The 16,124-nt window shown below is 38.4% G+C and overlaps 1 protein-coding gene across 3 annotated transcripts in view; it reads right to left on the reverse strand.

The window, feature by feature from the left end:
* Nucleotides 1–607: 607 nt before the first annotated feature.
* The window catches only part of LOC132839323 (vang-like protein 1), a 55,820-nt gene continuing 40,303 nt past the window's right edge, over nucleotides 608–16,124 (reverse strand). Inside the window, exons 5-10 of one of the 3 annotated variants that reach the window (XR_009647721.1) lie at nucleotides 15,079–15,254; nucleotides 12,105–12,238; nucleotides 8,554–8,707; nucleotides 7,932–8,166; nucleotides 5,198–5,865; nucleotides 608–1,369 (exon numbers count right to left, since the gene is read on the reverse strand). Coding sequence is in view for 2 of the 3 variants with exons in the window: in XM_060860242.1 (XP_060716225.1) it covers nucleotides 5,605–5,865; nucleotides 7,932–8,166; nucleotides 8,554–8,707; nucleotides 12,105–12,238; nucleotides 15,079–15,254 (960 nt within the window). In the remaining variant the exon portion in view is untranslated. Of the gene's footprint in view, nucleotides 5,866–7,931; nucleotides 8,167–8,553; nucleotides 8,708–12,104; nucleotides 12,239–15,078; nucleotides 15,255–16,124 lie in introns of all 3 variants that reach the window. The other 2 variants (XM_060860242.1, XM_060860241.1) reach the window with 2 other exon arrangements.

A 16,124-nucleotide genomic window follows, 5' to 3' on the forward strand; every position in this document is an offset into this window, starting at 1 on the left:
TCGAGAGATGCCAATCAACCTAAAATGCATGTCTTTGGACAAGGGGAGGAAACCGGAGTACCCGGAGGAAACCCCCGAGGCACGGGGAGAACATGCAAACTCCACACACACAAGGTGGAGGCGGGAATCGAACCCCCAACCCTGGAGGTGTGAGGTGAACGTGCTAACCACTAAGCCACCGTGCCCCACTGAATGAATGATACAGTTTGATTTAACAGATTCTGACTGATGTGAGCATCATTTTAAAGCTTACTGGTAATTTGCAAATGATGATTATGATGTAAAGAATGACTATTTTAAGAATAAGACTTTTAATGATCAGATATACAGGTGCTTACCTGAAAATGTTTTTTTTTACCAGCCGTCTGTCAATAATAATTCCATTATATTCGATTGTAATTGCTAGTATTTGATTTGTGTTTCGTTGCCTTGATTCATTTTGTATCGCTGCCTTTAAAAACTAGTGTTCACGTCATGCAAAAACAGGAAAGTGATGACAAACGTATCCGTGATCACGTACGACGTGTTTTCCAGAAGATTCAACATCTCTGACTGCAAGTAAATATTACCCAGAATGTGCTGAGAAAGAAAAATGCTAAAGCCTCACTGTTCATACAAATGTTTATTTCATACAAGTGAGTGTTGTGATCTTGGACACATTTATTACAACATAGCATCAGGTATATAAATGTTGGCATTTCAGAGCAACAGGTGAAGAAAGTCAAGTGTAACTGCAGTGTTTTTGAGAAGGAATGAATTAATTACACACATATACAGTATAAATACAAGCACACTGTGTAAAAACAGAGGCACGGTCACATTGTGAGAGAGGATCAAAGTAAAAAAGTACACCAGTGATCATTGATATCATTATATAAAAAATTTTTTTTTTCCTTTTTTTGTAAGGAGGATCTTCTGCTGTTCAGAAGAAGTACAAAAATAACATTTGCACAGTTTCTTGTAGTGGCAGAAATAAGCTATACAAAACTAAAGTGGAACAAGAGACAAATCAATATCATATTAGAAGATATCATTAATAATTAAGCAGTTCAGCTGGAGGCTGATGCTTTTAGTGATCTTTCCTAGAGAGTGGTCCGAATCCATCAGCGTATTTTTTTAATTATTTGCAGGAAGATCATAAAAAGATGTTGCTTTGAGGTTCCCTGGGGTAAAAGTGCATGCATATGAATCTTATTCCAAACTTGAGTGCTGTTGTCATGCTTGGTGTTTCTACTTCCTCAGTTGTCATCGAAAGGAAATCTACAACAATAACATACAAAGATATCGTAGGCCACTGTGTGCTTCCAGCTTTGTGGTAACAGTTTGAGGAAGAGCCACATATGGGTGTGAAGGTCAGGTGTACACAAACCTGTCCATAGGGACAAGAAATTCAATTAATGTACACATCGAACATTAGAATGAAGAAAATGATAAGATCTGTGTCTTTAAATATGGCTTGTGCTGCAGTCTGATGGGCTGGTTTGAGTATTTAATGAGAAACTGATGATCTTCTGGGAATTTCTGAACAGGCTTTAAGCAGAATGTGTCTCATCTGCGGGCTGATGTGAGAGATTTTTCTGATCTGGAAGGAAGTCTACAGTAACTCAAATAATCACTCTTTACATCCATGGTAAGCAGAAAAGCATCTCAGAACACAACACATCAAACCTTGAGGTGGATGAGCTACAACAGCAGAAGACCACATAAGGTTCCTGCCAGCCAAGAACAAGAATTAGATGCTATCATGGTAACAGTTTCATCCAAACTGGAAAAATTAAGATCGGGAAAATATCAGGTGTCCAATGTGGGTGAGTCTGTACCCATGATAGCTTCAGATTCCTGTTCTTGGCTTGGTGATCTTCTACTGATGTAGCTCATCCACCTCAAGTTTCGCTGTTTTGTACATCTTTTATCAACAAGGCGTTTCCACCCAAAGAACTGTCTTTCACTCACTCAATTTTTTTGTTTTTCTAGAGACTGTTGTGTGTCAAAATCCCAGGAGATCCAGTTTCTGAAATACTCAAAACCAGTCCATCTGGCACTAACGTACATACCATGATCAAAGTCAAAGATAAGACTTTTCTTTTATTCTGATGTTTGATCTTAACATTACCTGAAGCTCTTGACCTGTATCTACATGATTTTTTGCACTGTGTTTCTGACACACGATTGGCTGCTTAGATAACTGCATGAATGTGGAGGTTTGCAGGTACGTGTTCCCAATAAAGTGAATGGTTAGTGTAGATGACATGACAAAAATAATTTCAACATGCATCATTAGGCTACACAATACTACAAGTACAGTACAGAAAACCTGCTATCTGTTAACCTCCACAATAATCAGATCATCATGTGGATAACACTTTACAATAAGGTTCCTTATTAACCCAGTAACTCTGCAGTAGCAAGTCATTAACTCCTGTAGTAACAGCGATTATTGGAATAACCTAAATGTGTTACACTTAATTAATAACTAACAACAAATAATTTACCACATTATTCCTTTGAACGATGTACATGGCTTCAGAAGTCAGCATTTTTCCTTGGAATAACTTCTCCTGTACTGTACGTCCTGTGTGAATGTTCTGTGAGTATTTTCCAGATGTTTTCAGCATTAGAGTTGGTTCCCTTGTAATAAAGGCTGCATTAAAGTATCCCTTCCTGCTTTCTAATTGATTTTCTCTATCTGTTCAATTCACAAATGTGCTTTATCTGGTATTATACCCCAGCGCTGGTAAATTCTTGTGTCTCCTTGGCTAGAGAGTGTTGATAATTTTTTTTTGCGGCATCTCTGACAGCAGGAGACCACAGCTTTATATCAATGTACTCGGTCTAATATGATATTGTTTCCATAGTAACAACAGTATGGTGGAGAGTCTACATTAGAGAGGAAAAAGCCCTTATGATTTGTCACATATACATCACAGCACATTGAAATAGTTTTTTTTTTCACATATCCCAGCTTGGTAGAAAGCTGGAGTCAGACATGACAGCAAGTCTAAAGCAGAAAGAGTAAAGTGCCTTGCTCATAGACCCAACAGAGGCAGTTTAGCAGTGCTGGGGTTCAAACGCTGTCTTTTTGAGCAACAATCCAGAGCCTTAACAGTTTGAACCACCACTTAAGTCTTTTTTTGAAGGAGTCTCCAGTGCTAGCGCTTGATAACAGTAACAGTAAGAGATGCCAGTAATTTAAGGCAAATTCTTCAGCACAGATGACTTTCTGGTGTCATGATAAAAAGCTGTACTTTTTACTCTTATAAAAAGAAAACAAAACAAAAAAAAAAACATCTAAGTTATGGAAGAATTGTATTCATATATTATATTTTAAATATTTTGATTTCACCACGTTGTACTGTATTTGGTTGTGTATGCAAACAATATAATGACAAGAATTTGACTGTTTATGACTGATATAATAAAGCTATAATGGGGAAAATGCAGTTTCATGGTCATTATATCATTCATTCATCTTCTACCGCTTATCCGAACTACCTCGGGTCACGGGGAGCCTGTGCCTATCTCAGGCGTCATCGGGCATCAAGGCAGGATACACCCTGGATGGAGTGCCAACCCATCGCAGGGCACACACACACACACACTCTCATTCACTCATGCAATCACACACTAGGGACAATTTTTCCAGAGATGCCAATCAACCTACCATGCATGTCTTTGGACCGGGGGAGGAAACCGGAGTACCCGGAGGAAACCCCCGAGGCACGGGGAGAACATGCAAACTCCACACACACAAGGTGGAGGCGGGAATCGAACCCCGACCCTGGAGGTGTGAGGTGAACGTGCTAACCACTAAGCCACCGTGCCCCCCGTCATTATATCAAATATACCTAAAAACTGCTAATAAGTACAGCGTGCTGTTCATTAATAAACAGATTTTTATAATCGCTATCAAATACTGTTATAAGAGGAATAAAACAGTGATGTGCTGTTACTGTTAAAAAAAATCAGCTCCTGGGTTGTAGCGTCCCTCTGATTTGTGCAAGCAAAACGTTCTGTTTATTTATAAGTAATGAAGCAGGACACGTGATTTACCTGAAAAAAATTGCTGTATCTGTTTATCAAATGCTATAAGCTACTGGGTTACAAAGGAACCATAATGTAGATGTGGTTTTATGATGATCATCTATTTAATTTTGCATAATGTTTCAGTCCTAAATGTGACCTAGAAAGAAATGCAAGAATTTGCATCAGACAAAAATGAAATTTTGTTAAATTCAGTTCAATTCCATTCTCGAAATTTTCCCCAATGCATTACTGACCAAACCTGATTCATCAGAGACCTTACAGTGATTAGTGATTAGTCAGAATCTCTACAATCTTTTTAAGTGCTTTCCATAACCAATAACCATAAGATATGTTTTATTAAAAATATTAAGTATCAGTTAATGTCCTTATCTTTGGCCATATTCTTAACAAGTAGAGTTAAGAGAGCAGGACTCGGTCATGTCTGCTGTTAAAATGTTCCTGATCCAGTCAGAATGTCCCCAAAGTCCATGCTTCAGACTGTTAGTAGTAAAGTTCCACCAAAAAAAAGCCAAATAACAGCAACATAAAAACTGAGTAGCATAACTAGTCGCATGACATCATGCTAGTTTTATTAGCCACATTAGTGTTTTTGGTCAAACAATCCCTTTGTTAATTAATGTTAATTATTAATGTCTGAACTCTTTAATAATGCTGAAAGATAACAATATGATTCAATTAAATTAAGTGTTTAAATGCTGGTCAGTTTTCTGACAAGAAGTTGAACCAGTTCATTTAGGTTTCTTCTTGTTAAATATAAATTATTATTGATTAAGCTTCTTACTTAAACGGACATAGTATTAGCTCAACCTCCTGTTGAGAATTTGCAGCTTTGACCTTTTTGGTGACTTTAGTTTTTGACCTTTGTATTAAATTCAATGACTTTCAATTATGATCACAAAATGCTTAAATCGAACCAAATGCTAACAGAACAAAACCACTGCTTTCACCACGTGACCTTTCAATTCATTGTGAACAGCTGAACACGAAACTTGTCTGAATACACTCCGATAGATACACACCAAAACCTCACATCTGTACATTGTGCATATTGTGGAAAAGAGAGTGGAAAACATGATCATGATCATGGTGTGTATCATCAGCAGAAATACAAACCGAATGTTTTAAAGAGCACCAAGAGTTAGTTTGCACTTACAGTAGAAAAAAAAAGTTTAACAGTGATGTGCCTGAACAAGTCTGTCAGAGCTACGGAATAACAGCAGAAAGGATGTTCTGTATTCGGTCCGTCCACCATCATGAGAGATTCACTGAGGCGTTGTGTTTCTTTCTTCTTCTTTTCTCTGGATTCTCTTTTTCTTTAGTGAAAGAATGTTGAGTCTTGTGTCATGTTATCGCTCACCAAAATCCGAACAACAAAGCAAAAAATATTAAAAGGAAATATATTCAAATATGTGTATACAGATTTATATGTATATATTATATATATATATATATAAAGACAACATAATACAACTGCAAACCCCCAAATAACTGAGAAAAATTTTAAAGCCAAAGAATTAATATAAAACTGTGTGAATAGAGACGATACCACAAGCTGTGGGTCTACACCGAGGTCTCTGACTGTAGTCGCAGGACGAACTTGTGTGATTTGGGGTCGATGAACTCCTCAGACAGCCTGATGTAGGGGATCTTTTTTGTGGTGACCACCAGGGTAAAGTCTACAGACTTGAGCAGGAAGACTGTGCCGTCCTTGAGGCCGCTGTTCACAGATGCCTCACTGATTAGCGTCCACTGACGGCCGAACCAGCGCTCGCGTCCATACTGCAGCGTGGGGCCTGGGGTCAGGTAGCTCTCCAGAAAAGCCTGTGCAAAAAAATAACAGAATAAACAATCAAACAAATGAATAAACAAATAAATATTCTGTGCTCTTCAATAAAAATGGGATGTGGTAGCTCAGTGGTTTAAGGTGTTGGGCTACTGATCGGAAGGTCATGGGTTTGAACCCCAGGTCCACCAAGCTGCCACTGCTGGGCCCCTGAGCAAGGCCCTTAACCCTCAGTTGCTCAGTTGTAAGTCACTCTGGATAAGGGTGTCTGCTAAATGCCGTAAATGTAAATGTAAAAAGCTGAAAATGTTTTGTGTACATTTTAAAATGTACTTCTTCTGTCAAAAAAGGCTTCAGGACAGTGTGCTCTGTGAACTGATAACCTTTGCTGTAAAATCTTTAGGGTTCTACTGCAGTTTCGTCTGTTGTAGGATTTTACAAATGTTAGTTTCAGTAATAAACTCATCAAATGTTCCTATTGACCAGCAGAATTTGCTGATGGAATGAGTCCTAAAACCAAAAATTTAGCATTTGCATTTTTGTATTTCTGGCTCCATCGTAATTAATCCTAGGTTTTTGGTTAAATACCTGCAATAAGGTCTGTAGTGAACATGGGCTTTTTCATGCCTTGAAAAAGACTGTTGCTAATAAGCAGTTAAAAGGGACTATTGTCAGAGAAGTTAAACTTTATCACAGCAAACAGAAAACTCATCTATTTCAGCCTCGTCATGTTTCACACTCTTACAACCTTCGAATTACGAGAGCAGAGTAGATCTTTATCAGAGAACAAAGTCAGAAAGAGTTCAAAGTTCAAAAGTTTAAAAGTAGTTTAAACATTAATGATTTTTTTGATTACGGAATCAGAGTAATGATCACTTCTGGGTCTCCCGACAAAGCTCATAACTACAGGACTCTATGTTTGAGCTCATCACCAATCAACAAAAATCTCTCAAAACACGCAAGGTTCATCTGGCAATTTAGAAGATTTGTAAACTAGTTCATACTGGTTTCATTCAACCTGTTAACATTCCAGTGAAGTGTTTAAACGATTAAAGGCTGCACTTAATCAACTAACAAAGTTAACAAAGCATTAACTCATATTTTATTCATTCAACATTAGGAACCGCTTTATCCTGGTCTATGTCACATCATATGAATGAAAAACTCCAGACTATCATATAGGGCTGGGCGATAAAACGACAACGATATGTATCGCGATAGACACGTGATCGATATCAATAAAAAATGTCTTCGATAAAACGTTCAATATTTTTTATTCTTTGTCGGAAGAAAACAGAGGTTGCGAAGCAAATTTGGTTGCATTAGCAAAGGCACTCACTCTCTGGTGACCTAGCAACGCAGGGAGTGACACGCTAACAGCCAATCATGTAACAGTATCAAGTTTGGCTAAATTCTCTAGTTTCTCTATGTTTATATTTAACACTTTGCACTATTTTATTACACTTTATTAAGCATTTCTTACATGTTCTTTCATTTCACACCTTAAATGTTAAGAGATAATTGTTAAGTGTTCATTGTGACTTTAGACTTATGTTTACATTTTAATTATTTGAGTTTTCCTGCTTGTTGACATTTCTGTCTTAATAACTGAAGGGGGATCAGAGGAAGGTTAAGTTTAAAATAAAAACATTTAAATGTAATATATTATTACATATATTTTTCTCCTGGTCCTTATTTTAAATGGGTCATAGAAAATATCACTAATTATCGATATCGACACAGCGATATCAATATGAAACACTGATATCGTGATACAGTTTTCAGCCATATCGCCCAGCCCTACTATCATAGGAGCTCAGGTTAGTCCTAACTAATGCTCTAGCTAAAAACTTTGAGAAGAGTTGACAGAAATCAGATAGAAACTATAATGTAAAGATCAGTAAGGAGAAAATCCTGCTTGCCAGGTTATAATAATTTCAAGATGGGTTTCTGAACAGAACATAATGACTGCTTTAACATCCTGACTGGAAAGAATTTCAGTCTCCATGAGAAATGACTCATAACCACAAAAAAAATCTACATATAACTGTATTATCCTTTATATTTCCAACCTTTATGAGTAAGTGTGTGTGGGGGGGAATACCTTTGGTGTCATGTTGTGTGTGATACAGAAGGCCAGGTGCTGCTGGATGCTCTCCATGCTGTGGCAGTGCTGCTGCCGTGTGGTACGCAGGTATTTCTGCAACGCTCGGGCCATTGATGGGAAGATGGCTTGTGCCGCCTCGCGAGGGTCCATCACATCTCCTGGAGACTTCTTCTGTTCCTCTTCCTGCACACGCCGGATGTGTGTGAACGCCTCTTCTACAGCCACCACCAATCTGGAGGGTGAAGTAATACATGTGCTAAGGCAGGAAAGTACCAAGACCAACTTTAATCACAATCTGGCATTGATTATTCCACTGTTGCTTCATTGCATGTGTCAAACAATAATATCCATCCATCCGGGGACTACAAAAACAAGGTGGGGAACACCCAGGACACAATACCAACTCACTCACACACACACCTCACACCTATTCACACACTACAGATAATTTAGAGATGCTAAACAGCCTAAAACATGTCTTTGGATTGGTTAATAAACCGGAGTACTCAGAGAAAACTCCAGAAGCCAGTGAGAACATGTGGAGGACAGGACAGAGTCAGAATTCAAACCCAAACCGAAGATTTGAAGGCACGGGGTGCATCAGGTTTGGATTTCTCACCTGGCCTTGCGTTTCCGGACACGTCTCTCATGCTCGGCCTCCTCGTAGTACAGCTCGTTGTGGCTGGAGTCTCGTCTGCGAGCGGCGGCAGCGATCATGGCACGAGACTGGGACTGAGAGATTCCCGCTGCAGCAGCGTTGTTGCCTCCTGGACCTGAACACAGCAGCAGAGCTGTGAGCCTCTTACTATAATAGAACAAGAGCTTGTGACCTGAACTGAGCCTGAATTAATGTGTCCTTCTTGTTTAAACGGTTGTGACTGTCAAGTTTCATTTACTAGAATCAATTTTAAAATAGAACAAATGATAATAGAGGAGAGACATTACATGGACGTTGGACCTTGTCATTATTTAGAGAGACATTTTGTTGACCTCGTCATTATTTAAAGAAACAAAATAAAAGTTTCTTGTCATCTTGTCATCTGAAATTTGTGCAGAAAAAAAACAACCCAAAACTGGATATTGTTCTAAAACATAAAAGTATAGAGGAGTAAAAAGCATGTGGTAAAAGTGTGAAGTGGTACTAGATCCTTGGCATTAGATAGAGAGAAGATTGAATAAGTGGTATTGGCAAGAGCAGACTCTTAATCTTAACAGTGGAGTGAAAGTATTTTATCAATTTCTACTCTCCTACTTCATAAACCAATGGAACCATATCAAGCGAAAATAAAAAAAAAAAAAGTCCAGCATGAAAAAAAAAACATTCCAGCAGCACAGCAACTTTTCCCATGAAGGAGAACTGTGCTCACGTTCCTTAAATTCAAACCTCTATGACGAAACATCTTCCTGATCTAAAAGTCTAATCTACATTCCCCGAATTCTGTTTCTGCACCAAGGGTTCATTATTATTCAGTTATCCTGCTTTTCCATGCTACTCGGTGTCTCAGGGTGGTACCGAGTGTCCGTCTTCATAAACTTCTTCCCCGACATCAAAGATATTGTTCGGCGCATGCTAATTAAATCGCTGTTACGGCAACAGGGATTGGGGTTTCCTGGAGATAATGTTAATGTAGGTTAAAAGAGGGTGGGGTGTCATGAATAAGTGATGGTAGGGACGACTCAGGATGTGTTTCATTACTCGACTGGAGGAGACAGCCTGGCTTTGAGAAAACAGAATGTGCAAATGCTAACTAATGAGTAATGAGTAGGGATTAATGTGTTGCTTCTCAATATGGATACCATAGTTACGTGTTTTTTTTCTCTCTAGATGTAACATATGGGATTTAACTTTTCAGCTAAGCTCTTCATGGTTACGTTTGTATTGTTCAAGCAGGGAAACGGAGCAGATTGTCTTGGAATAGTTGGTTTCAGTGGTGATCAAACTGATACATTGAGATTTCTCCTCAATATGAGATTTGAGAGGAGATGAGATTTAGTCAGTAGGGAAATTAAAGTTGACATTAATTAAGTAATTAATTAATGAATTAATTAATATATAAACTGTGTGTGTGTGTGTGTGTGTGTAAGTCCAAAATGTATATAATTTGTTCTTCTTTCTTATCTAATATTAGTCTAAATTACCGTCAATACTAATAAAGCCAAGCAAATGTGGTACCATTTAAATGCAGAACATCCAGCTAATGAATATTTTAATTCAAAGATTTTTTTTGACTCTCAGCCTTCAGGTTTGGCATGTGCTGTTAGAATAACAAGCTAGAGCAGCGAGTTCTTGAGAAAAGGAGAAAAAATGGAGGGAGGGAGGGAGGGAGAGAGAGAGGGAGGGAGAGAGGGATGGAGAGTCAGTGCACAACACACTTCCTCAGGCAGAAGTGAGTAGTTTAGGGATTTCGGCTTCCCGAGAGCCAACTCTGGAGCTGAGGCATATGAGAAGTATTGATTCAACACACCTCCAGTCTTGCTCAAACAGAAAGAAAAAGAAAGACAGAGAAAAGAAGAGATTCAGAAAGATAAAAACAAAAGGAAAGACATATAAAAACCATCAGGTGGAGCATCAAAGAGGCAGCGAACGCCAGTGCCGCTTGTCCAATCTGGCATTCTGCTTTCGTTCCAAAATCTGTCAGGAATCAATGATGTTTATTTTTTCCTCAGTGGGCCATTTTACAAGTTGAAAAATGCAATGCATAAGGTCAATGACTTGTTTAAACATAGAAAATAGATAAAATTAAAGGGATTTCTAAATGTTTTTAGAGCCAGAATTCCTCCAGGGAATCGCTGACACAGCATGAGAAGGAATATGATCTCTTCACAGATCACAGCACGAGGTAGTGAAACCCATGTAGTACTCGCACGCTAAATTATGTAGTGCAAATATTTGATTGCCGTACACAAGCCCCCGACTCACACATACACTCATGCAGTAGGATTAGTCAAAGATTTTACATTTTATTTATTTCAATCTCAGAAAACCTAAAACCTTCTTAGAATTAAAGGGCCATTATACCATGAAAAATGAAGTTTTAAAAAACATTTAAGAAAATGAACATAAAATTCACACAGTCATCAGCAACATACTCATGATTAAATATTTAAAATGGCTTAGTGTAATAAGACTATCTACTTCCAATTTCAACGTTGACGCCTATTCGGTGTCTAAGAAGGCTCCCGTTTCCTAGATACTCAATTTTGGATTCATGCAACATCAGGACAGTAAACATTTTGCAAAAAGCAAGAATAGGACGGTCTTCCACAGAACGGTCAGGTTTCCCAAAAAAGATTATTATTAGCATACATTTACCATAATTGTACTCAAAGCTGTGAGAGAGAATTGCCTCTCCCATGGACAGCTAAGCATTTGATGTTTGTAGAACAATAGATTTTGGGAAATCCAGCCAATCACGTAGCATGCTTTAACAGAGAAAATTAAAGAAAAAAAAAAAGACAACACCTTGAAACGATCATACACTTGTGCTGGGTGGTGTCAATCCTGACAGACTCACAAAAGGCAGTGTGTTTGGTGGTCATAAATGTGCTCAACATAGTTTAAAGTTTCACTTACTATCCAAAAGGTATGCTTTCAGCTTAGTTTTAAAGGTCTCTTTTGAGGCAGGGGCACAGTACAGAACCAGAAAACAGCACGTTATCAGTATGAATAGCAGCATTGAGTGACCGTGTACTGGACATAACACTTATTATATACATCAAACATCTGATTCCAGTTGTAAACCTAGGACATCATGATATGAGTTAAAGCTAAATCTTGCATGAAGAGAGACTGCAATGAGCCAGGCAGGGTTACCAATATGTGAGTACCTGCCAAATTGAATTTTACTAACTAATTAACTAGCACAAAATGAAGCCACGAGAGGTCCCATGTTCGGCTCTATTTTGTACATATTATGACAAATAGTATTTAGAGCTACACTTAAATGGTAACACATCACAGAGAGGTCTAACTGTCGGCTCAAATAAGGAAAACGGATTGATTATATAATAACATGTAATATACATGAAAAGCCTACCAATCACTGAACATGTAATTTTAGGATCCACAAGCTTCATATAAATTTAAGGAGAAGGTTTCTACCCAGAGAACATCTTAAAAATGGCTTCATTGGTTACATTTTAAAGCCACAAGAAAGGCTGTTAACTCACCGTCCACGTTGTAGACCTTGAGGCCAGCCAGGTGTTTGGCAGCACGTGATTTGGAGGCTGTGAGAAGTGCTGGGTTATGCACAGGGAAATCTCTGTAATAGTTCTCCAAGATAGCCACAGCTGCTCTTTGGATGCTGGAATGAGAAAAGGACAACAAATACGTTTTGGATAAAGATTATGATTAAAAGAATAGCTCACATATATAGCTATATGCTCTTCTTTACCAAAAATATGCAAAATCTGCACAGTGATTTTTAGCCCTCAGAGAAACATCAACAATTATTTAGCATTTCCTGATTAATGCTGTGCCCTTGGACTAGTTTCCTACAGTCATGCTCCTATTTGCCAGCAGTATGATTCTTATTTATTCTTATCTTTTACTTTTTTTATGCATAGAATATCTTTGACTAAAAATGCCGTTATATTTCTGTCTTGATGTGATGTACTAGGGATGACTGAGAGTCCGCAGAGACAATTAGAGTCCTACTGTAGGCTCAGTTTGACTTAGTTTACAGTCTACATTCAGTAACCAAGCTCCTACCCTATTGTCAGCCATGCTGCTGTCCCAGTGTTCCTGACCTAAAATGAGACTAGAGCCATGACCTTGCAGCAGTGTCAGTCTTGAGCCTGTTCCTGCACCAGTCTAGGGTTTGAGCCATGCTCTTGACTCATTGTCAGACTCATGGCATGCTTCTGTCCCAGGGAGATGCATGAACCATGCTCCTTAATGAATGTTGAATGTCAGGCTAGAGTCATGTCAGTGATCCTTTAGGTAAAAGCACAACCTGGTGTTCCAGACAATCATTTGCGCTTACATTTCCTGATTGTTTCTTGTTTTGCACGCTTCCGCAGATAAAGACACTCTATAGGGATAGGTGGGTTGTTTCTGGTTTGTTGAGTAGCTGTTTAAAACTGTATCTTTATCGATAAAATATGAAAAGTGGTTTATACATAAGCATCACATTGCCAGATGGACTACCATGCCACACAGCAATGGATCAGCTCCATTAAAGAGACTTTGTGCATACATTATGCTGACTCTGGCTTATACAGTATGTGTTACTGCTAGCTTACAGTCAATTGCCTTAAACCCGTTCTGCCAGAATATCCAGTGTGCAACAACTATTTATAAGGCAACAGCTAGAACATCTGACTGAACATCTTAACAGAATACGTTCTGAAAATAATAATGTGATCCTGAACAAATGAGCCAAGCTCTTGCAAAGTCTTGTGTCCAGTAAAAAAAAAAAACCTAAGGGCTTGTTATCAGGATGCTTGGCCTTTCACCGGTCAAGCAGACTTTTACAGTCTGCTGAGAATATCCTCCATTTGTGGTCTGTTATATCCTTCTTTGTATTACGATTGTGGGTGATTTCACATTTGCAGTGTTCAGTCCATCTGAATTAAACCATATTGTGTTTTCCTCCTCTGTGCAGGGCATTTTTGGTTACACACTAAACAACACAAATAGCAAACAAACCAAAGGCATCAATTTTGCTCTGACTGCACATTCACCGAATTGCTGGGAAACCAACTGAAACAAACCCTTTCGCTGTATTAAAGACTGTATTGCTATATGCTTGTAACCCTGTGTGCTCTGCTTTAGTGGCTTTAATACTGAACCACATGCCCCTCCCAGGAGATTGTGTCATGCTTTAAAGGACGCTTATTTAATTCTTACAAACACAGCATGTGCTTTATGCATGCGCTTGCTATTTTTACAAACCCACATGTACTTGTGGGTTTGTACATGTACTGTAATCTTTTACAGAAAAACGAAGACAAAATTTGTTTACTGTTCGATATGCAGAACCTTCACTCCTCTGATCAATTATTCATGTTGCTAAGAGGAGCAAGACAAGCAAACAAAGCCTAATTACTATTGAGCTGCAGTGCTGTCTGTTGCATTTGCTCTTTTCTATTCTTCCTCTGTATGTAACTCTATGTCATGAATCTGTGGGCAAACTGTGTTTTATTTTCCTTTTCCTAAAATGAATTACTTATCACTGATTAATACATTTTTATTTTGAGAAATTCTTGCCTAGCATGTTTGGTGCAACCGCTGCTTTAAGGATATATATTAGAGGAGGGGAGGCAGGTCTTGGATCATCACAAACAAGAAGAGGATCGAGACAGCAGGACAAAGGCTGAAGGTCTGGAAAAATGCTCGATGATAAAACAACAGCAGACTAATGATAACGGAATGCAATTCATCCCTTTCTCTAAGATGCATTTCTCTGTGCAAATGCATGTGTGTAGATTCATGAATCCAAGACCAATGTAGGTCTTGACCATTTCTGCAGCAAGAAAGACAGAATCAAATATTTGTGCACTGAAAAAAAACAAAACAACAACAAAGCAGCATCACTTGCTTTAACTCCTATCTTGGTGTTCTTGGAGCTGAGATGCAGAAACATGACACAACAGTCTCCTCACACTTACACCTTGTGCTATGACTGAACAAACTAACCTATAATTCATCACATTCCACTTGAGATTAAGTTTTGTATTCTCTCTTTCATGGGTATCCAGCAAGCCCATACAGAACCTTCCAGCTTACAAAAATACAATACACTAAAGCCATCAACATTTTATCATATATCATTTATGTCCCAAATTGCATTCTTATACACTATTCTATCCCATTTTGTAGTACAAATAATGTACGTAGTGTGTTCAACATAATTCCAATAATTCCATAATTCCAATAATTCCAACATAATGTGCACTTCAATCACCAGGATGCTGCACTTGTGTGGAATTTTGGACACTTCATTTACTCAACAGTCCCAGATTTGCTTACATAGCAGAAAAGGGGGCGGGGCTAACAGACAAAAAAAATCATTGATGGTGACTGGGATCATTTTGAGAAATAAAGAAATTCATTATTGTATATGTATTGTGTGTATTTAAGACAACATCGCTTTTTCATCTCTCTAGCGTAGTGTTGACCCTGCATACAAATATCACTCACCTGAGCTGTCCCAGGTTGTAATGCCGTATCTCTCCGTCTGTAGAGCGCGTGACACAGAGCGAGAAGCAGGCCTGCAGCTGCCTCAGCTCCAGCAGCACTATCGCCAAATAGTGGATGAACAGCAGTGCGTCCACCAGAGACACGGCGTACTGCACTATGCCCTGATAATCCTCATCCTGGAACAGCAAGGAGTTTGGAGACAGCAAATATAAAACTCCAGTACTGCAGAGAAAGATTAGATACTTTTGATAATACTATTATTAGCCTGAGCTGAAAATTAGAATACACTGACATCATGGGTTCTGCGTGGGAAATAAATTGCAGTGGAAAGCTTAAATTGTGCCTGTGGCACTGGTTTGTAATTGCAGACCACTCTGTAAAACAGCTTGTGCAGTAATATTAGAGCAATAATTGTCCAATATGAAGTGCACTATATCTAAAGGCTGTCATAAACCTGCAAATATGGACGCACATTAAAATGTGCTTTAAAATCAATTATACTGTAAAGTGGTGGATGATCAATCCCTCCAGGATCTAATGAAGTTTATTTGTGATTGTTGAGGCACAAATTCTTGATTTTGTGACATTTTCAACATTTTGATGCAGCCTGAGATTTGTGTGCTTTTTTGTGCAGAAATCTACTTGAATTGGTGAAACTGCAAGCACAAGATTTTTCTTTTAATCTCCTACCTGGGATGACATACGTAATTATAAACAATGATAGCTGTACTCATGTTAAATGCATGTGAACTGAAAAGAAATGTGATGACATTACATGATGGCAAATATATAACTGGTTACTCAGGATATCAAGGAGTTGAGTTTATTTTGCGTCAACTTCTGAGAAATATTGGAGGGACTGGAATAGACCTACACATTACACATTTTAGTCATTAAATTCCTTGTAATATATTGAAGCATATTGCTAACACATGCATTACATGTCCTCGCAATGATTATTAAGACACCCGGAGTTATTCCCTGGTGGCCCAAGGGCAGGATCCTGTGCTCTCACTGTTGCGAGCCAGAAATCAATTCCTGGGCAG

The sequence above is a fragment of the Tachysurus vachellii genome, chromosome 24 (genome assembly GCF_030014155.1).
Source record: "Tachysurus vachellii isolate PV-2020 chromosome 24, HZAU_Pvac_v1, whole genome shotgun sequence".
In the NCBI taxonomy this organism is placed as follows: Eukaryota; Metazoa; Chordata; class Actinopteri; order Siluriformes; family Bagridae; genus Tachysurus; species Tachysurus vachellii.